A 23,391-nucleotide genomic window follows, 5' to 3' on the forward strand; every position below is an offset into this window, starting at 1 on the left:
GCCTAACTAGATGGTGACTCTGCTTGGAGTCGCTTTAGTTAAGAAAGCTGTTTTGTTTACAACGAGTCTGCTCTCAAGATTTAGAAACGGAGCCTCGTGAGTCAGCTGTGTGTTAATGGAGAATATGAATGAGGCTGTCTCAAAAGATGAGTTGTTTTATGTCTGAATGTGCAGCTTCACAAACCAATAAGTGCAATGTTTTTGTGTGATTTTGTGCTTTGTCGCACTTTAGATTGGAAATTTAACACAGAAATGAAAACAAAAAAGACACTGTATACAAAATAACCACTTCAAAAAAAAGTGTAACATTTGCTGTTTATTTCAATTACTTTTGGCATAAACTCTCAGGTATTTTAATAACTATATATTTTTGTGTTTAGTACATTGCACAAAATGAACCCACAATGTTATTACAGGCATAAATGGAAACAGTTTTTGTGCTACAGTGTTTTTGGCTTCGGTTTTTGGCTTTTTTTTTTTTTTTTGTGAGGCCTATGTGCGGGCTTTTTACCCCGATCATTTTGCTTATTTACAAGTTAACCACTGATTTAACTATCACTAAAAATCACTAAATTATTTTTCCCTTAAAATACCAGGGATTCTACATAATTTTGCTATATTTAAAAAACATATTTTAAAATTTCGAATTATATTTAATTACGATAGCGTTTTAGTGCCACGTTAAAAAAAAAATATCTCGATTTTGACTTTATTCTCATAATATCGACTTTATTCTCGAAACATTTATCGAAATATTTCGACTTTATTCTCGAAACATTTATCGAAATATTTCGACTTTATTCTTGAAACATTTCTCAAAATATTTCGACTTTATTCTCGTACTTTCGACTTTATTCTTGAAATATTTTTACTTCTCAAAACATTTATCTAAGTATTTATTATATTCAAAGTATAATATTTATACTTTTTTCTCATAATTTCAACTTTATTTTCAAAACAGTTCTCAAAATATTTTGACTTTATTTTCAAAACAGTTCTCAAAATATTTTGACTTTATTCTCGAAACATTTCTCGAAATATTTTGATTTTATTCTCATAATTTCTACTTTATTCTTGAAACATTTCTCAAAATATTTCGACTTTATTCTCGAAATATTTTTACTTCTCAAAACATTTCTCGAAATATTTTCACTTTTTTTCACATAATTTCGACTTTTTTCAAAACGGTTCTCAAAATGTTTTGACTTTATTCTCGAAACATTTCTCAAAATATGTTCACTTTATTCTTGAAACATTTATTGAAATATTTCAACTTTATTCTCATAATCTTGACTTTATTCTCGAAAAATTTTGACTTCTCAAAACATTTCTTGAAATATTTTGACTTTTTTCTCATAATTTTAACTTTTTATTCTTGAAACATTTCTCAAAATATTTCGACTTTAGTCTCAGGACATTTTGACTTTATTCTCATAATTTCGATTTTATTCTCGAAATATTTTGACTTTATTCTTATAATTTCGACTTTATTCTTTAAACATTTTGACTTTTTTTTCTTAAATTTTTTACTTTATTCTCAGAATTTTGACTTTATTCTCGAATCATTTTTTGAAATATTTCAACTTTATTTTCATAATTACAACTTTACTCTTGAAACATTTTTACTTTATTCTCAAAACATTTAGACTTTACTCTCAAAACATTTCTCGAAATATTTCAACTTTATTTTTTAAACATTTCAACTTTATTTTCATAATTTCGGCTTTATTTTGACATTTTGACTTTAATCTTGTAACTTTCAAAAAAAAAATAATAATAAATTAAAGTGGCCCTAAAATGCCGTCGTAATTTTTATAAAATTACATACTACAATTGAAAAGTTTGGGATCAGTATGATTTTTTTTGGTTGTTCTTTTAAAGAAATTAACTGTTTTATGAATAATTATATGATACTAAAGACTGGAATAATGGCTGCTGAAAATGACATCTTTAACTAGAAAACAGTTGTTTTAAATTGTAACATTTCACACAAGCTTCATGTTTTTACAGTATTTTGATCAAATAAATGCAGCCTTGTTGAGCAGAAGAGACTTAGCAAAAACATGAAAATATCTTACCGACCCCAAATTGTAAAATGTATATTTGATAAAAATTGCAATAAAGTATCATTAATCATGTGCTCATGCAATGATCCTATTAATCAGGAAAAAGTAGTAAACGGGTGTTTAAGAAAGTGCTGTGGGATGTTTGTTTCTATTTAGTGAGAAAAAGGAGAAAAAAAATTAAAAGGGTTTTTGGTTCCCTTGTAGTCTACAGAAACTATAGCTACTTTTGATACACATTTATAAAATAAGTCAACAAAATGTTTATCTTAAAATCATGGTTATAGAAAATATAGGCAAGTAACATACATATTAGACTCACAGTATGGTAAACATGGGCTGGCTCAGCCTTTCTGTCCTTCTCTAGTCTTTAGTATAAACCTAAAAAATGGTTTAACTGCCTTCTTGAAAACATTCAGTTCATACACAGATTTTCCTCTGTTTCACCATGGAAGAATCCATCCGTCCCGTGTCGCTGTGGCTCTGATGTACGGGCCCAAGCTCATTGGTTGGGCCTGATTCAGGGTGACAGATGCTGTTGGAAGGTTTTGGGTCGGATCATCATGCTGACCTTCCTCAGAGAGTAATAATCCGAATCTTTCCAGGTGTACCACACGATACCGTCCGGACCTAGAGGGTTCTTCCCCTTCAGAGAGTACCGGCCTCCCTGTCCATCAGGATAACACAACATCACTTAGACATCAGCAGAGATCCTTTAGTTTCTGATTAGAGCATACCTTTACATTTTTTAAGTCTATGCATTTTCTTCATGCAAACAATGACTTGAACACACATCTTGTATAATCAGTATGTTTTTTTTTTTAATTAGAACTCATTTTGGTATTTTTGGGGGGTTGAAAATTTCTAGTTGATGTAACAGTGCTGAACTTAAATGACAATAGATTTGCCATATGTGACCCTGGACTGAACCACAAAACTAGTCATAAGGGTCAATTTTTTGAAATTGAAATTCAATCATCTGAATAAATAAGCTTTCCATTGATTTATGGTTTGTTAGGATAGGATAATATTTGGCCGACATACAACTATTTGAAAATCTGTAATCTGAGGGTGCAAATAAATCTAAATATTAAGAAAATCACCTTTAAGGTTGTCCAAATGAAGTTCTTAGCAATGCATATTAGTAATAAAAATTAAATTTTGAAATATTTACGGTAAGAAATTTACAAAATATCTTCATGGAACATGAATTTACTTAATATCCTAATGATTTTTGGCATAAAAGAAAAATCTATAATTTTGACACCTACAATGCACTGTTGGCCTTTGCTACAAATATACCTGTGCTACTTATGACTGGTTTTGTGGTCCAGGGTCAAATGTCATAGTCATATTGTTTATTTAGTTGCACAAAAATGTCATTGTATATGGAAACCTGTTTCCACCACTGAATAAAAATTTGAAAAGATAATTGCAACTTTTTTCCCCTTAGAATTGCGTGATAAAAATCTGCAATTATGACAATTTTACTCAGAATTGTGAGATATAAACTTGCAATTGTGAGAAATGAATTTTAAATTTAATTTAAATGCTAAACAACTAAAACAAAATAAAATTAACAAACAAAAATTAATTAAAAAAATATATAGACATACTTTTTTACAAATCCTAAAACAGAAAATATAAAACTAATTAAAAATATTGGTAAAAAAAATATGATTTGAAACCATTTAAATTAAATTCATATTTTTAACATATTCTTTATTTGGCAAATGGTTTATTTATATATTTTTCTATTCTTTTTTTTTTTTACTCTTTCCCCATCAACATTTTTTTCTACTTTCTTCTTTTAAACACTTTTATTCCAGCTTCAAGCTTTATTTTTTTACAACTTGAATGTAGGTAAGTTTCATTAAAAATCTGAGAAAATCGTGTCATTATCAAATACTACATCATGCAGTTCTTTATCACTTCTTGGATCGACATTTCCCTCTGTAACATTAGGCAGGTTTCATTTACATGCTGTTTATTGTTGATGATCATATTATTTTTCCTATGCATCTGCTTACATATGAGATTGTTTGTTTCGGTGTCTTCCCCGCCTGTGTTTTTGATCAGGAGATTCTGGACTCATTGAGGAGTTGCGTAATAGCGCCCCAAGTGTATAAGAGAGAAAAAGTCCATGTTTGGCAGGGAAGCATTGTCTCTTAAATAACGGAAAATACTTTGTTTGGCGGGGAAAGAGTTAATAACATGTAATACTGTTGCCTTACTCAAAGACAACAGTAACAGCTCATGATTCAACACTTCTGGGATTTAAACCTACAACCTTTGTGTCTATAACCAAATAGGCCACATCATACCTTGTAGTATATGCCATTGAGGTTTGCATAGAAACACTGGTTGTACCACCAGCCAGCGTGGGAGATCTCAGCACAGATGTTGCCCGTGTCGGGTGTGCTGAAGCTCTGCTTGTCGTGGTACCAGCTGAAAGAGTCCTCCACTGTCCCACTGAAGCCCGACACATGCAGACGGTACTGAGTGCTCTCGTCCTCCACACTGCAAATGCAAAGAGCTGATTTTGAAGTGTTTTCAATTACAAGGCCAGATATTTCATCTCTATTTAAGGGATAGTTCACCCAAAAATGAAAATTTGATGTTTATCGGGTTACCCCCAGGGCATCCAAGATGTAGGTGACTTTGTTTCTTCAGTAGAACACAAACAAAGATTTGTCTGTCTGTCAGTCAAATAATGGCAGTCAATGGGACCCACAGCTTTGAGAGTCGAAAAACATACACAGGCAAAACCAAATTAAACCCTGCGAGACTCTGCAAGAAACAGAACAGTATATATGTAACCCTGGACCACAAAACCAGTCATAAGGTTAAATTTGACAAAACTGAGATGTATACATCATATGAATCCTCAATAAATAAGCTTTCTATTGATGTATGGTTTGTTAGGATAGGACAATATTTGGCCGAGATACAACTATTTGAAAATCAGGAATCTGAGGGTGCAAAAAAATCAAAATACTGAGAAAATCACCTTTAAAGTTGTCCAAATTAGGTTCTTAACAATGCATATTACTAATCAAAAATTACATTTTGATATATTTACAGTAGGAATTTTACAAAAAATCTTCATGGAACATGATCTTTATTTAATTTCCTAATGATTTTTGGCATAAAAGAAAAATCTAAAATTTTGACCCATGCAATGTATTTTTGGCTATTGCTACAAATATACCCCAGCGACTTAAGACTGGTTTTGTGGTCCAGGGTCACATATATAATTTTTTTACAAAGTCTAAATGTTTCGAGAATAAAGTCTAAATGTTACGAGAATAAAGTGGAAATATTTCAAGAATAAAATTGAAATGTTTGGGGAATAAAGTCGAAATTACGAGAATAAAGTCGAAATTAGGAGAATAAAGTCAATGTTTTGAGAATAAAATTGAAATTACGAGAACAAAATCGAAATTACGAGAATAAAATCTAAACGTTTCGAGAATAAAATCAAAATGTTTGGAGAATAAAGTCGAAATTACGAGAATAAAGTCGAAATTAGGAGAATAAAGTCAATGTTTTGAGAATAAAATTGAAATTACGAGAACAAAGTCGAAATTACGAGAATAAAATCTAAACGTTTCAAGAATAAAATCAAAATGTTTGGAGAGTAAAGTTGAAATTAGGAGAATAAAGTAATAAAGTATATGTATATGTCACTCATTGTTTACACTGTGAGATTGTGGGTACGACGGCTACTCAAAATAGTAATTATCTGTACTTATTCTGATTGCTGCAACCGATTAAAAGCTAAAATTTTATGTTTGCTTGCGCGAACTTATCCGGGAGTGTTGACTTTTCACCGAGCCTGACTGAAGTTATGGTTGCTTTCATCTTCATCACACACCGGCTGTTGTGAACACGCTCAGGACAGTTGGACATTGCGGTGGATCAGAGGTAAAAAATGATATAAATACTGTTCAGTTTCTTACACTTTAGTATGTTTTTTTTTTTTTTGACTCTCAAAGCCGTGGGTCCCATTGACTGCCATTATATGACTGACAGACTGCAACGGTTTGAGTTAAAAATCTTTGTTTGTGTTCTACTGAAGAAACAAAGTCACCTACATCTTGGAAGCCCTGGGGGTAATCAGATAAACATCACATTTTCATTTTTGGGTGAACTACCCCTTTAAAGATTCTGTTTCCATTTGAAACTCTTCCAGTCAGTCAGTGATGGATGTGCCTCACCTGAAACTCTGATAAACAGCGTGTTTGTGTTTCCCGCTCCAGTCTTCAAGGTCAATACGGAGCGTATAGTCACCCTGACTGGTCAGATCATGGATGTGTTCATTTCCCAGCCAGTATTCGGTGTGCAGGTCCCCAAATCCTTCTTTGTACTCTTTCCAGCTGCGGTCAAAGTTCACAGAGCCATCTTGCCTACGCTGAATCACAGTCCAGCCACTACCTGAGACGTACATTATGCATGGGCTTGAATTATGACTATGTTTTTATTAGACAGGAAATGTAAAAAGAGTATACATTCAAGCATTCAACAATCAAATCTCTTTTTATGAGTTTAATGCACATGCCAAGTCATTTGGTTTTCATCTTATGACCACTGCAATTATACTTATGGTCAGGAAGTGTTTTGTAGGTCATCAAAATGATATTTGCACATGCTATTTTAAGCCTCTGAAGGTTCCTCATGCGCCCCAATGGTGCAATTTCAGCACAAAACTGAAGTCTTATTAGACATAAAAGAGAAGTAATTTAGATGTTCATTATCAGTTTCTTTTGCTACGGTTTTGAAAGTCTCTACATTTTCGTATAAATGATATAAAAATAACTCAATGATTCATCCACAACAAATTTCCAGCAAAACATTTCAACTGAGGACAGTAGGGCTCAACAATAAGCATTTTTTCTATAGGGATGTTTAGATGTGTACTTTCACTGACAACATTTTCACTGGCCCCAAAACATAAAATAACAAAAATGTAATTAAATTAAATGAATACATTTAAATATTTAAATTAATTATAGTTAAGGATTTTCAGATGCGTACATTCACTGCCAACATTTTCACTGACTCTAAAATAAAATAAAATAAAATAAAATAAAATAAAATTTCAATGAATTATAGTTAAGGATGTTCAGATGTGTACTTTCACTGCAAACATTTTCACTGGCTCTAAAATAAAAAAAAATAAAATAAAATAAAATAAAATAAAATAAAATAAAATAAAATAAAATAAAATAAAATAAAATAAAATAAAATAAAATAAAAATAAAATATAGTTAAGGATGTTCAGATGCGTACAAACAAATAAATACAAAAAATAAAATAAAATAAAATATAGTTAAGGATGTTCAGATGCGTACAAACAAATAAATACAAAAAATAAAATAAAATAAAATATAGTTAAGGATGTTCAGATGCGTACAAACAAATAAATACAAAAAATAAAATAAAATAAAATAAAATATAGTTAAGGATGTTCAGATGCATACAAACAAATAAATAAAATAAAATAAAATTTCAATGAATTATTGTTAAGGATGTTCAGATGTGTACTTTCACTGCCAACATTTTCACTGGCTCTAAAATAAAATAAAATAAAATAAAATAAAATAAAATAAAATAAAATAAAATAATAAAATAAAATAAAATAAAATAAAATAAAATAAAATAAAATAAAATAAAATAAAATAAAATAAAATAAAATTTCAATGAATTATAGTTAAGGATGTTCAGATGCGTACTTTTACTGCCATCATTTTCACTTGTCCCAAAAAAAATAAAAAATAAATTAACTAAAATTAAATATTAAAATGATTTTTAGTTAAGGATGTTCAGATGTGTACTTTCACTGCCAACATTTTCACTGGTCCTTAAATAAAATAAAATAAAATAAAATACATTTAAGGTCACACATTTCAAGACCCAACAAGACCATAAACTGACCCAAAACTGGACCCATCTTGGACAGTCATTACTGTAATGTGTTGTGTGGTTTCTCACCGTCTGTGTCCATATCACAGTAGACTTCCACAGGCATGGCCCCTAAAGAGGGCACCACGGTGTAGATCCCAGAGCGGCGCACTCCATTATAGTAGATGGAGGCACAGTCGATGGGGCAGTTCCTGACATGCTGAACCTCTGGAATTTAAACACAAACATACAAACAATATGGAATGACAAAGAGGTCATATGTGTGGCTGTCTCATAAACTGTGCTATGATTTGTCACCCTCTGTTGGCCCAGGCCAGTAACTGACCATACTTCCACACTAATGTAATTTATTTTTAGCATCATTACTCCAGTCACATAATTCTTCATAAATCATTCTAATATTCTGATTTGCTGCTTAAAAACATTGATTATTATTATAATGTTAAAAATAGCTGAGTAGAATTTTTTCAGGTTTCTTTAATAAATAAAAAATTTCGGAAGAACAGCGTTTATCGGAAATAGAAATCTTTTGTAACATTGTTACAAATGTCTTTATCATCACTTTGGATCAATTTAAAGCATACTTGGACACTGAAGAATGGAGAAATAATGCAAAAAAATTGCTTTGATCACAGGAATAAATTACATTTTAAAATATATTACAATAGAAAACAGTTATTTTAAATAGAAAAAAAGGGTCTGTTTTAATAAATAATAAATGCAGGCTGGGTGAGCAGAAGAGACTTCTTCAAAAAACACTAAAAATCTTTCTGTTTAAAAACTTTTGACTGGTAGTGTATATATACAGAAACATCTTAGGTATCATTAAAAGTATCTTAATTTGTGTTTTGAAGATTACTCAAAGTCATATGTGTTTGGAATGACAATGACGGAAAAGAAACGCTATCCACAGTTCTATAAATAATGTTTGTCTGAGAACATTGCATGGCTGTGCACTTTACAAGATTAGATGATAGAAACTAGCTTACAGGAACTGCATATTGATGGATTAAGAAATAAAATAATAATCATGCAAGTTTTTCAACTTTCTCAGACATGGCCTACCGGGATGGAGGGCTTCCTGTGCACTGAGCATTGGGCTTGTTCGGACTATGTTGATCATGCAGCCCGGGTTACGTCTGACTTTCTCCACCAGCAGGGAAAGGTTCTGAATCTGGGCCTGGAGGTCATAGATCAATGAGCCCTGGATGTGCAGCAAGGTCGTGGCCTCGGCATAATGATCCTCCAGCTCATGTAAGCGCTGCTCAATAGATGAATTATTACGGTTCTTCTCTTCACTCTGTGAAAGGCCAAATAGACAAACATCACGACTCCTAATCAAAAAAGTGACAAGAAGAACAATTCGTATTAGCTTTTGCAAAATGAGATTTTCTCAAGTGGCTGCAGTACATTGTGTGTGTTTGCGTAAAAGGCCAGGAGAGAGAGAGGCAGGAGACTGTCCGTGTGAATCATCACCTCGTCTAACTGCATGAAGAGCTTAAGGGTGCATACTAATGAAGGCACATGGAGAGCGGTAAGGACTCCGGTGTTAATCTTGTTAGCCCTCAGGTCAAGGAGACTTTAGGCTGGAAACCGTCAAGCCGAGTTGGTCAGCAAAAAGGAATATACAGAAGCACTTCAAGGGAACACTTACTTTACATCAAAGCACTAGTAATGGTATCAGATGGTAATACTATGGTATTGTGTACCGTGGTATTTAACGATTATGGTAAAACATGGTATAGTATATGTGACCCTGGACCACAAAACCAGTCTTAAGTCGCTGGGGTATATTTGTAGCAATAGCCAAAAATACATTGTATGGGTTAAAATTATTGATTTTTCTATTATGTCAAAAATCATTAGGAAATTAAGTAAAGATCATGTTCCATGAAGATTTTTTGTAAAATTCCTACTGTAAACCTATCCAAATGTAATTTTTGATTAGTAATATGCATTGTTAAGAACTTAATTTGGACAACTTTAAAGGTGATTTTCTCAGTATTTTGATTTTTTGCACCCTTAGATTTCAGATTTTCAAATAGATGTATCTCGGCCAAATATTGTCCTATCCTAACAAACCATACATCAATATAAAGCTTATTTATTGAGCTTTCATATGATCTATATATCTCAGTTTTGTAAAATTTAACCTTATGACTGGTTTTGTGGTCCAGGGTCACATATATGAAATGTTTCCATGGTAGAAATTCTAAAACCAGAGTATTATTATTACACTTTATGTTCATCACGTCAACATACCAATAATGGTATTGTGGAAATGCACAAAAATTGTAAAACATAAAATTTCATGTCCAAAAACAATGGTATAACCATACTATTTGTCAAAAACACCAACATGGTACATACTGGTTACTTTTTAAACATTCATAAAAATAAACAATTACTATATATACTTTGTCTAACTACTGATGCATCATCAGGACGTTGGAGAAATATTATAATTAGACGTTTTTAATAATTATCATAAGTCATATTTGTAATAATTTGTGTTAATATCACAATAGACCAGCCAGCATGATATCTGTCATCTGAAATCTGTCAAAAATGAGTACAAACACCATTCAACAAAATTCTGTGAGAGAAATTATAGCAATAATGTAACTTTTTTTCAACTTTTTTTAAGTACCTTTACAGTAGCCCAGCTGCTAGCAAAACAATGCTGGCTTTGCAGTAACAACTGTAACTTCAACGATGATTCACAGGCATTGTTTTAATTTTTAATCCCCATTGTACTAATTATGCACTTTGCGTAAAAATGAAATCTGATTTCTTACACTATGTCGGTTTGTCCTAAACTGCCCGATCATATTTATATTTGGCATCAAAAGTCTGAATTGTTCTAATAAAGCTTTTCTTCCTAATAAACGGCCCTCTCTCTCGTAAGTGGGAAATCTTGAATTATTTTACTGAAACGTTTCGTCCTAAACGTCAATCTCTCTCGTCGAAAATTCAAATCATTCTAGTGAATCGGTTCATCCTAAATGACTCTGTCTCTTGCAAGTAGCATTGGGAAAAAAAAGTAGCGATGGAAATTCGAATCATTCTACTGAATCGTTTCGTCATAAAGTGCCATCCCTTTCACAAGTGGGGTTGTAAAATCTGATGTACTGAATCGGTTTGTTATAGACAGCCCTCTCTCTCCTAAGTAGCGTGGGAAATTGGAATCATTCTACTGAATCGTTTTGTCCTAAATGGCCCTCTGAATCAGTTAATCAGTTAATCCTAAATGACTCTCTTTCTCATAAGTAGCGTTGGAAATTGGAATCATTCTACTGAATCGGTTCATTATAAGCGGCCCTCTCTCTCAAGTATTCTCGGAAATTTTAATTATTTTACTGAATTGGTTCGTCCTAAACAGCCCTCTCTCTTATAAGTAGCGATGGATATACGAATCATTCTACTGAATTGTTTCGTCATAAACTGCCCTCCTTTTCACAAGTAGGGTCATAAAATCCGATGTGCTGAATCGGCTCGTTATAAACGGCCCTCTCTCTCATAAGTAGCTTCGGAAATTTTTTTATCATTTTTACTAAATCGATTTGTCCTAAATGGCCTTCTCTCTCATAAGTAATGTCGGAAATTCAAATTATCCTACTGAATCGATTCGTTATAAACGGCCCTCTCTCACATAAGTAGCTTTGGAAATTCGAAACATTGTACTGAATCGTTTCGTCATAAACAGCCCTCCCTATCACAAGTATAGGGTCATAAAATTCAATGTAACTTACTGAATCAGTTCATTATAAACAGTCTTTCTTTCTTAAGAGCGTAGGGAGTTTTGAATCATTTTACTGAATCGTTTTGTCCTAAACGGCCCTCTCTCTCGTCGGAAATTCAAATCATTCTAGTGAATCGGTTCATTCTAAATGACTCTCTAGAGTCAGAATTCGAATCATTCTACTGAATCAGTTTGTTATAAATGGCCCTCTCTCTCAAGTAGCCTCAGAAATTTGAATCATTCTACTAATTCGATTCGTTATAAACGGCCCTCTCTCTCATAAGTAACTTCGGAAATTTGAAACATTCTACGGAATTGTTTCGTCATAAACGGCCTTCCCTATCACAATGTACTGAATCAGATCGTTATAAACGGCCCTCTCTCTCCTAAGTTTTGAATCATTTTACTGAACTGTTCCTGAAATTCAAATCATTCTAGTGAATCGGTTTATCCCAAATGACTCTCTAGAGTTGGAAATTCAAATCATTCCACTGAATCGGTTCGTTATAAACCGCCCTCTCTCTCATAAGCAACTTCGGAAATTTGAAACATTCTACGGAATTGTTTCGTCATAAACGGCCTTCCCTATCACAATGTACTGAATCAGATCGTTATAAACGGCCCTCTCTCTCCTAAGTTTTGAATCATTTTACTGAACTGTTCCTGAAATTCAAATCATTCTAGTGAATCGGTTTGTCCTAAATGACTCTCTAGAGTTGGAAATTCGAATCATTCCACTGAATCGGTTCGTTATAAACGACCCTCTCTCTCATAAGTAGCTTCAGAAATTTTTATCATTTTTACTAAATCGGTTTGTCCTAAATGGCCTTCTCACTCATAAGTAATGTCAGAAATTCATATTATCCTACTGAATCGATTGGTTATAAACGGCCCTCTCTCACATAAGTAGCTTCGGAAATTCGAAACATTGTACTGAATCGTTTCGTCATAAACAGCCCTCCCTATCACAAGTAGGGTTGTAAAATTCGTTGCACTGAATCGGCCCTAAGTAGCGTGGGTATTTTTGAATAATTTTACTGAACCGTTTCGGCCTAAACGGGCCTCTCTCTCATTGGAAATTCAAATCATTCTAGTGAATCGGTTCGTTATAAACAGCTCTCTCTCTCATAAGTAGCGTCGGAAATTCGAATAATTCTACTGAATCGGTTCGTCCTCAAAGCCCTCTCTCTCTTAAGTAGCTTCGGAAATTTGAATCATTTTACTGAATCGGTTTGTCTTAAATGGCCTTCTCTCTCATAAGTAGTGTCAGAAATTCAAATGATCCTACTGAATTAGTTCGCCCTACACGGCCCTCTCTCTCATAAGTAGCTTCTGAAATTTGAATCATTTTACTGAATCTGTTTGTCCTAAATGGTCTTCTCTCTCGTAAGTAGCTTCAGAAATTCGAATCATACCACTGAATCGGTTCATCCTAAATGGACCAGTAGCATATCAAAGGTTGAATGATTCTACTGAATCAATTCGTCCTAAATGGCCCTCTCTTTTGTTGAAAATTAAAATCATTCTGGTGAATCAGTTCGTCCTAAATGACTCTCTCTCTTATAAGTAACGTGGGAATGTTTTAATCATTCTACTACATCGGTTCATCCTAAATGGCCCTCTCTCTCTAGTTCTCTCTTTTCTAGTTTGACTTACTGTAATTATACATGTTTATCACCCTGTCAATGTGACAGTAGTAGCAGTTAAGCCAGTAATCATGGAATCAATGTAAATCCACAAAATTTTCTTGAATTTTAGGACTCACCTGAAGTTCTAAGACTTTGACTCGATGCCGGTGGTTGCGAAGCTCCTCCTGAAGTTCGGACACTGTCTCCCGCAGGGCCAGAATCTGCTGTTTGCGTTCCTCGTTCTCATGAAGCCAGTATGAAACCTCATCCGTACAGCGGAACATGTCCGGGCAGCGCTGGTCATCCAGCTGAGGTAATGTGGCCATGAGTCGACACATGCCATCCTCCAGGACCTGATTGCTGTATTCTCCACACTGAGCTGTACTGACCTGATGCGTGTGCAGTGAGTGGTCATCATCGCTTGCACATATTGCCAGAAACAGTACGCCCAGCAAGAGGGGCGACAGAGGCCTGCCCTCCATGTGATCGGTTCGGCTGACCCCCCTTCCCACCTTGTTGGAAGGAGCCTGGGGGAGACGGCCAGGGTACAAACTCTCTGACCTCCAGTCTCAAGTCTTGAGGAGAGCTTGTCACACAGGAAAACTGTATAGGTGTCAGTCAATGGTTAGACTTAGTCATCACCAGTTCTGATGCAATTCACCTGGAAACAAAACCAAAATCATTCAACAAACTAAATAAATGAATGAATGAATAAATAAATATTTAGTTGTAGAAGCATATGAATAAACAAATAAATATCAAAAAGTAATAAATAAATATTTTTGCTGCATTACAATTTATTTGTTTTTACTATTTAATATTTATTATCATTTACATATATAAATACTAATTATTTTTCATGTTTATTTTTATATCATATTTGATTAGAATTTGTTTATTTAAATATGTTTATTTATTATATCTTTAAAATGCCTTATTAACATATATAAATATACTAATTAATTTCATGTTTATTTTAGTCATATTTTATTATAATTTATTTAGATATTTATTATATCTTTAAAATGCCTTATTTACATATATAAATATACAAATTATTTTATTTTTTATATAATATTTTACTAGAATTCATTTATTGTTAATTTATTTAGGTATTTATTATATATTTAAAATGTCTTTTTTACATTTAGTATACTTAGTTATTTTACACTTTACCTTTTATTATTATTTACATATATAAATGCTAATTATTTTCTTTCATGTTTATTTTATATCATATTTTATTAGAATTTATTTATGATTCAATTTATATATTTATTATATCTTTAAAACGCCATATTTAGATATATAAATATACTACTTATTTTCATATTTATTTGTCTATCTATCTATATATTTCTATTCACTTAGATAATTATATACTACTTATTTTTTACTTATTAATATATCATATTTTATAAGAATTTATGTATTTAGGTTTACTAATTACTATTTTTCATGATAATTTATACATCACTTAAAAATAATTCACACCATTAACAATAAGCATGCATTCAATCACTTATCTAATCAATATTGTCTGCTTATTGGATCAATAAAGGTAAAGACACAAAAATATAACAAAGAGATGATAAATCATTCAAAACTTTGGTTCAGCTGTGACATAATAAGTCTCCTATTCAAGTGCTTTGCTCAAAGATAAATCACAGTGATTCACCACTTCTGGGGCTCAATGTGATATAACTTTGAAACTGAGATTTTCAAGCATTAAGTTATGCAACCCACACACAGTTATGGCGTCACTTGAAAAAGTTGAAATTGTTCATGGTCTATGATAATAACAGTAGGTCATTTATTTCAAGCACTCGACAGTGTGACATTTCAGTGCATTCGTGCCAGAGAACTATAGGTCAGCTGTCAAAAACAACACTGTACTGAAGATGCTCTCTTGGGTTTAGGCTGAAGGGGAAAATAACATGATCTGTCAGAAAATCTCAATGTGATATTTGAAATAAATCCCACAAACTCATTTTTAGGCATGTCCCTGATCTTAATAGAGGTCAGTCTTGTTGTCGTGATTAAGCCACCGGTTAAGGTGCTTTTGTGGCCCGTGTTACTTTTCTGTCTGCTTATATGGGTTCAAGAACACGGCAGCAGCGAAAGCATTTAACCTGGAAGAAGATGGGTGCACTAAAAATAGTTGATGTAGATGTCATGTTTCAGACATAAACACCCTTATCTGGTCACATTTATTCAGAAGATACATCTTACTGTAATAGCTTGAATGTGCAATGGACCCCACCAAGTCACAGTTAAAAATGTCTTGCATTAGATAACAAAATATCAAACCAAATGCAAAATTTGAAAGAAATAGAAAATGCTGTTGTGAACATAGTGAGGTCCATAAAAATGATTTTGCAGCTATCAGTCTACATTAGTGGCTGACCTCATTGACCCTCATGTCTGAATGGGAGCAAATCCCACAAACATGGTTCAACATCTAAACCTCTCCTCTGAGAGTGGAAGCTGTTAGAAAGGACCAACACCTATTAATGGCCATGGTTTTGAAATTAAGTGCTCAACAAGAAGATGCCTGGTGTGCATATGGTCACTATTCCAGTGGCAATGTCAATTTGCATTATTTTTTGACCTCTCTCTCTCTCTCTCTCTATATATATATATATATATATATATACATACATACAGTCAAGCCCGAAATTATTCATATCCCTGGCAAATTCTGATTTAAAGTTACTTTTATTCAACCAGCAAGTTTTTTTTTTTTGCCCGGAAATGACACAGGCTTCTCCCAAAAGATAATAAGACGATGTAGAGGCATCATTATGGAAAAAGAGGCATCATTGTGGAAAAAAATATTACTCATCTTTTATTTATATTTGAACAAAAAGTGGCATGTCCAAAATTTTTCATACCCTTCTCAATAATCAATAGATAAGCCTTTATTGGCTATTACAGCAATCAAACGCTTCCTATAATTGCTGACCAGCTTTTTGCATGTCTCCACTGGTATTATTGCCCATTCATCTTTAGCGATGAGCTCCAACTCTTTCAGATTGGAGGGTCTCCTTGCCATCACCCTGATCTTTGGCTCCCTCCACAGATTCTCAATTGGATTTAAGTCAGGACTCTGACTGAGCCACTGCAAAACGCTAATGTTTTTGTCTGCTAACTATTTCTTCACCACTTTTGCTGTGTTTTGGGTCGTTGTCGTGCTGAAATGTCCACTGGTGCCCAAGGCCATTGATTAGGTTCCCTGGTCCACCGGCTAAAAAACTCCCCCAAAACATTAAGTTCCCACCACCATGTTTGACAGTGGGGATGGTGTTCTTAGTGTTGAATCCTTGGATTCTTTTTACCTCTCTCACTATCCTCCTGGCCAGCACAGGTGTCATTTTTGGCTTCTGACCATGTCCTCTGAGATTTTTCACAGTGCGGAACGTCTTGTATTTTTTAATAATACTTTGCACTGTAGCCACTGGAACTTCAAAACATTTAGATATGGTCTTATAGCCCTTTTCTGACTTGTGAGCAGCCACAATGCGCAGCCGCAGGTCCTCAGTGAGCTCTTTTGTCTTAGCCATGACTGTCCAACAGCAGAGAGCTTCTCTTTTTTTTCACCTGTTGAGTTTATTAAAACAGCTGTTCCCAATTAATCAGGGTAATTAGGATGCTTTAGAAAAGCTTGGACTATTTTTAATGGTGTAGAACTTTGAATTTTCTCATAGACTGTGACAGTTTGCAAAGGGTATGAATAATTTTGGACATGCCACTTTTGTTCAAATGTAAATAAAGCTGAGAAATATTTTCTTCCACAATGATGCCTTGTACATCATCTTATTATCTTTTGGGAGAAGCCTGTGTCATTTCCGGTCAAAAAAAGTAACTTTAAGTCAGAATTTGCCAGGGGTATGAATAATTTCAGGCTTGACTGTATATATATATATATATATGTATATATATATGTGACCCTGGACCACAAAACCAGTCTTAAGTCGCTGGGGTATATTTGTGACAATAGCCAAAAATACATTGCATGGGTTAAAATTTTAGATTTTTTTTTTATGCCAAAAATCATTAGGAAATTAAGTAAAGATCATGTTCCATGAAGATTTTTTGTAAAATTCCTACTGTAAATATATCAAAATGTAATTTTTGATTTGTAATATGCATTGTTAAGAACTTAATTTGGACAACTTTAAAGGTGATTTTCTCAGTATGTATCTCAGCCAAATATTGTCCTATCCCAACAAATCATACAGCAATAGAAAGCTTATTTATTGAGCTTTCATATGATGCATACATCTCAGTTTTGTAAAATTTAACCTTATGACTGGTTTTGTGGTCCAGGGTCACATATATATATATATATGTGTGTGTGTGTGTGTGTGTGTAATCAGTAATATAATTAATAAAAAAAATATATATATAAATCAAATAGATATATATTTTTAGATTTTTTAGATTTTTAGTATTTTTAAATATATATTTTAATAGAATTATATATAATAAATATCTAAATAATACAATAAATAATTTTATAAATATAATAAATATTATAGATAAATAAATAGATGATAGATAGATAGATAGATAGATAGATAGATAGATAGATAGATAGATAGATAGATAGATAGATAGATAGATAGATAGATAGATAGATAAAGACAAATAAAATATACATAAAACCTAATTTATATTGGCACAAACTAATATAATATAATAATTTAACCTACTTATAAAATATAACCTAATTAAATTATAATATTAAATTAAATTATAATATTATTATAATTAAATTATTAAATTATAATATTATTAGTACAAATACACATATATTACAAATTATTATATATTAACATTTGTTCTATGTATAAATATGTATATAGATACAGACAAATAAATTATACATAAAATCAAATTTATATGTACACAAACTAATATAATATGATAACAGAACCTAATTAAAATTATTAAATTATAGTATTATTATTAAAAATACACATATATTACAAATTAATAATACATTAACATTTGTTTTATGTATATATACAGCATTATACAAATAAAGATAACGTAATTTTTTGTTTTGCTATATTTGCAATAACATTTTTGTGTGGCTTTAAATATCCAAATGCATTACAGGGCAACTGTGTATGCAAAATTAGACACATTGTTGGGGTCATAAAGTCAAACCAGATATTTTTTTACTAGTGGGTGCAGGACACTATAGTTCATTTGTGTAAGTAAGGATAGCAAAATAAAGTAAACTGTTACATATCATACCAGTAAAATTGATAAAAAATTTGGGACCAAAAATTGGATTTGACACTTTGACCTTACCATGTTTTGTTACATACCTTTCTATCAAATTTATCTGACATTATCAAGCTGAATTTGTTCTGATACAGTTTAAGTTCTTGTCATTTTTTTTTACCATTTTCTAAACTATAGCTAATAAACTGTGATAATGTGAAAGATTTTGAAGGTGTCTGAATACATTTTAGTTTGACTGTAGTCTGCACGCAGAAATCAAATCAATGCATTTCCACATATTCCATCTCTCCTGTCTATCTAGTTCAGCAGGTGAACTCGGGAGGAAAAACGTGCAGGGAATGCCTTGATCTGACCCTTCCTTTGCCAACACCTTGAGCGGACCTTTTAATGCTGAAGTATCACGTCTACCAAAGCACCTCGTGTCTCTGATCCAAGCCTAGTGCACTAGATACAACAGAGAAATGCTGAATATGCCAAACCACATTACAGAGCAATGCCGGAGAGCCAATAACTCATATCCTGCAGCATGAATAACAGAATAACACTGAAAATCAATCATCCTGATAAAGCATCTTACGTCTTTGAAGTGACATTTTGATTATAAACGTGAACACCGAGTATACATCTGTTTGTGTGGAGGGCATTTGATTTACCATAACTTCACAGCTCATGCATCACACCATCTCACATGAGAGATTTCCCAAACTATTTACAAAGCTGTTGACGCACTGCCGATACACCGTTACATGCAGCCGTAACATCTCCCATTAGATGTCATCAGCAAGTAAGCTCTACAGGGAAACAGTGACAAGGCTTCATCTTTACCTGTTTTAGTGGTTAGAGACATCCTGCTCGTCTTCTGGGGAAATACAGACGTATGCTGCCATCCTCGCGCTCTCTCTTTCTACACTTTATGTATTGCAGGATGGCTGATACGGTGGGCATCTTATCCTTGTAATCCTGTATAATTGGATTCCTGATTAGAAGAAAGAGAGGAGAGACAATCCAGGCACTGAACTACAGTCACGCTGTCTACTGACTGTCTTTACAAATAATTAATGCAGCACCAAATTATGTTTGTTTAGGAAAAACACTACTGTAGGCTATCATATAAAAATATCCAAGGCATTTAAATGATCACCAACACATTCTTTGGTTTTTCAGCATTTTTATGTATTTGAACACTTTCCAACAATGACAGTATGATTTTGAGATCCATCTTTTCACACTGAGGACAACTGAGAGACTCATATGCAACTATTACAGAAGGTTCAATGATGGAAACACGATGCACTTTCAGAACAAAAATTTACAGATAATCTTTTACAGCTTCAAAGAGCACTAACTGATCACAGCCGAGGAAGAAGGGTCTCGATCGGTTATTTTCTAAAAACATTTGCAACTTATATACTTTTTAATCTCAAACGCTTGTCCTGCTGAGCTAGACAAGATGAGCATTTGAGGTTAAAAAGTATATAAATTGTAATTGAAAAAAAATAAAATAACCCATTGTTTTGCTAAATAAGACCCTTCTTTCCTCCGCTGTGATCGTCGAGCCCTTTGAAGCTGCATTTTGGAAGTTCAATCTCGGGGGCACCATTGAAGTCCATTATATGGAGAGAAATCCTGAAATGTTTTACTCAAAAAACATAATTTCCTTACAACTGAAGAAAGAAAGACATGAACATCTTGGATGACAAGGGGGTGAGTACATTATCTGTGAATTTTTCTTTTGAAAGTGAACTACTCGTTTAAGAGCCAGGGGGGTGAAAACTTCTTGAATTTTAATATCAGGAAAAATGTAACTTATTTTGTCTTCTGGGAAACATGCAAGTATCTTCTGTAGCTTCTGAACTAAATGAAAAATATGATATTTAGGCAAAATAAGAACAATGTACACATCTTCATTCTGTTCAAAAGTTTTACCCCCCCCCCCCCCTTTAAAACTAGTTTAAATAAAATATATATATATATTTTTTTTAGTACTTCAAGTGAAACTAAACAAAAATTATAAATGTTGACTTAAGCTGAAATAAAATAATTCAGTTTTATTTTATATTGTACTTTAAGTTAACCTAAACAAAAATTAGAAACGTTGCCTTAAAACTATCTGAAATAAAATTATTTTATATAGTACTTCAAGTGAAACTAAACAAAAATGATAAATGTTGACTTAAAACTAGTTTAAATAAAATAATTTTATTTTTTCATTTTTTTTAGTACTTCAAGTGAAACTAAACAAAAATGATAAATGTTGACTTAAGCTGAAATAAAATAATTCAATTTTATTTTATATTGTACTTTAAGTTAACCTAAACAAAAATTAGAAACGTTGCCTTAAAACTATCTGAAATAAAATTATTTTATTTTTATTTTATTTAGTATTAAATTAAACTAAACAAACATGAGAAATGTTGCCTTAAAACTAGCTGAAATAAATTATTTTATTTTGTTTTATTATATTATATTTTACCATTTTTTTTATTTTGTTTTGTTTAGTACTTTAAGTTAGACAATTTTGCCTTAAAACTATCTGAAATAAAATTATTTTAGTTTTTCATTTTATTTTATTTTATTTAGTGCTTCAAGTGAAACTAAACAAAAATGATAAATGTTGACTTAAAACTAGCTGAAATAAAATTATTTTATTTTATTTTAAATAGTACTTTAAGATAACCTAAACAAAAATGAGTAATGTTGCCTTAAAACTAGTTGAAATAAAATTATTTTATTTTATATAGTACTTTAAGTTAACCTAAATAGAAATGAGAAATGTTGCCTTAAAACTAGGTTAAATAAAATTATTTTATTTTTATTTTATTTAGTACTTCATTAAACTAAACAAACATGAGAAATGTTGCCTTAAAACTAGCTGAAATAAATTGTTTTATTATATTATATTTTATCTTTTTTTATTATTTTGTGTAGTGCTTCAAGTTACACAATTTTGCCTTAAAACTATGTGAAATAAATGTTTTTTTTTTTCATTTTACTTTATTTTATTTAATGCAAGAGAAACTAAGCAAAAAATGATAAATTACTTTTTTTAACTAATTTTATTTCAGCTAGTTTTTATTTTATTTTATATAGTACTTTAAGTTAACCTAAACAAAAATGTGAAATGTTGCCTTAAAACTAGAAGAAATAAAATATTTTATTTTATTATTTCATTTCATTTTACCATACTTAGTATATTTTTAGTTACAAGCAACGGAAATGTTTTTATGGTTTTAGTTACTGCTGCTACATGCAAGCCATTACATTTACAATGGCCACTGTGACAACATTTGTGTTACAAAAGCTCTTTATAACCTTTCAAATGTAAAAGCATCACCAGACCTTGAGCAGCTATGCTAACAGCGATGCTGTTTTTAATTACTTTCAAGCCTCAAGTGTTATTTTTTCTGAATGACTGAGAATTAAAGTCACTCCTTTCTTTTTTTCAGTGTATTAATGTAAGTAAATCAGAGTGAAAAAAGAGTAATTGACTTATCACAAGTAACCACGACAACACAACATTAGCTTTCCTCCATTGTTAGTAATTACATTTGCTGCTGATGAACCTTGGGCCATTAATGGTCTTCATTAAGAAAAGAAACAACAAAGAGATTGGAAACTAAGTTAGAATCATTGTTCAGCTTGAGCTAAGCAATTAAGGTAATGCGCATCTGGTCAGTCTGATCGATTTGCACGCCGCTTGTATGTTTTTCCAATCGACTGGGACTTTGTGATGTCAAATTACGTCATTCCACCTCAATTTCCTGAGTTCATTTTCACCAAGTTTCCAAGTGTCTCAAATAACACGAGTAACAGAACCGCATCATATGATCCATAATTCACCTGCCACTTCCTGTGGATGTTGTAATGTGTCAAAAACAGGTATAAAGATGACCACAAAGTATGAACGGTTTGTTTTTTTATTAGTAATTTCCCCAATGCATCTACATCCCACCCCCTCCACCTCAGCAGAGACCCACCTCATCTTCCAGCCTTGAGGGGTTGCCATGCACCTGTGGGTATATAAGAGAGCAGAGCTCATTCAGAAAATAAGACATAACAAGAGAGAGAGAGAGAGAGAGAGAGAGATCCATTCACACACACATCAGGAGAAAAAAAGTGCAAACCGAGAGCAGTGGAGGTGAGCTTGATAAGAGCTGGAGACCCAAAGAAGAGCCAAAAGAGGAGATTCAGAACCGTAGAACTGGTCTTTAAATTCAGAAAGGTAAGAGGATGGAATTTGAATTTTTTTTTCATTTTGGATTTAAACATTTAATCACTGGTTAGTACTGTATCTGCTTAGAAAGCTTCATTTATGAACAGTGTCACAGCAAATGTGTCATTTATATATATTTTTATTTTATTTTAAATAATACAAAAATATTAAGAAACATACTGCAATTTTTAAAATTAAACACTAGGACTCAATTCAAATTAAAGACAATAACTATTGATTTTGATTATCTTATAAATGACTTTTTATTTTTATTTTTCTATTCCATAATTTTATTTGAAACAACTTCATTTTTATAGTGTTTTATAACTATCAATTTTATGGTAAGCAAAGCTATAGCTTTACGAATTTCCTTATTGAATTAGATTGACATACATAACAAATGTTTTAAATAATAGATTTTAAATAATGAAGTAAACATTTTTGTTAAATTAATTTTATTCAGATAAAACTATTATTAAAAATTAATTTGATAATTCAAAAATCGGAACTAAAAATTATTTTAAATAATGATTTTTTTTATTAATAATATTGTTTATTAATATA

The 23,391-nt window shown here is 32.0% G+C and overlaps 1 protein-coding gene across 1 annotated transcript; it reads right to left on the reverse strand.

The window, feature by feature from the left end:
- Positions 1-297: 297 nt before the first annotated feature.
- Positions 298-19,546, reverse strand: LOC141348794 (angiopoietin-related protein 7). Its single transcript, XM_073853079.1, has 7 exons — positions 19,440-19,546; positions 13,496-14,019; positions 9,054-9,288; positions 8,058-8,195; positions 6,284-6,500; positions 4,388-4,583; positions 298-2,730 (listed from the first exon to the last, which is right to left on the reverse strand). Exons 2-7 carry the CDS (start codon positions 13,838-13,840, stop codon positions 2,584-2,586), a joined length of 1,278 nt encoding a protein of 425 aa, XP_073709180.1. The 5' UTR covers positions 13,841-14,019; positions 19,440-19,546; the 3' UTR covers positions 298-2,583.
- Between the last annotated feature and the right edge of the window lie 3,845 nt (positions 19,547-23,391).

This window comes from Garra rufa, chromosome 13 (assembly GCF_049309525.1).
Source record: "Garra rufa chromosome 13, GarRuf1.0, whole genome shotgun sequence".
NCBI classification, from domain to species: domain Eukaryota; kingdom Metazoa; phylum Chordata; class Actinopteri; order Cypriniformes; family Cyprinidae; genus Garra; species Garra rufa.

Excerpts from the sequence above, each read along its gene's own strand:
- LOC141348794 (XM_073853079.1), bottom strand. The coding sequence starts at position 13,840 with ATGGAGGGCAGGCCTCTGTCGCCCCTCTTGCTGGGCGTACTGTTTCTG. Across the intron at positions 6,501-8,057 it reads CTGTGATATGGACACAGACG|GTAGTGGCTGGACTGTGATT; the intron begins GTGAGAAACCAC and ends TGTACGTCTCAG. Across the intron at positions 4,584-6,283 it reads GCTGTTTATCAGAGTTTCAG|TGTGGAGGACGAGAGCACTC; the intron begins GTGAGGCACATC and ends TTGCATTTGCAG.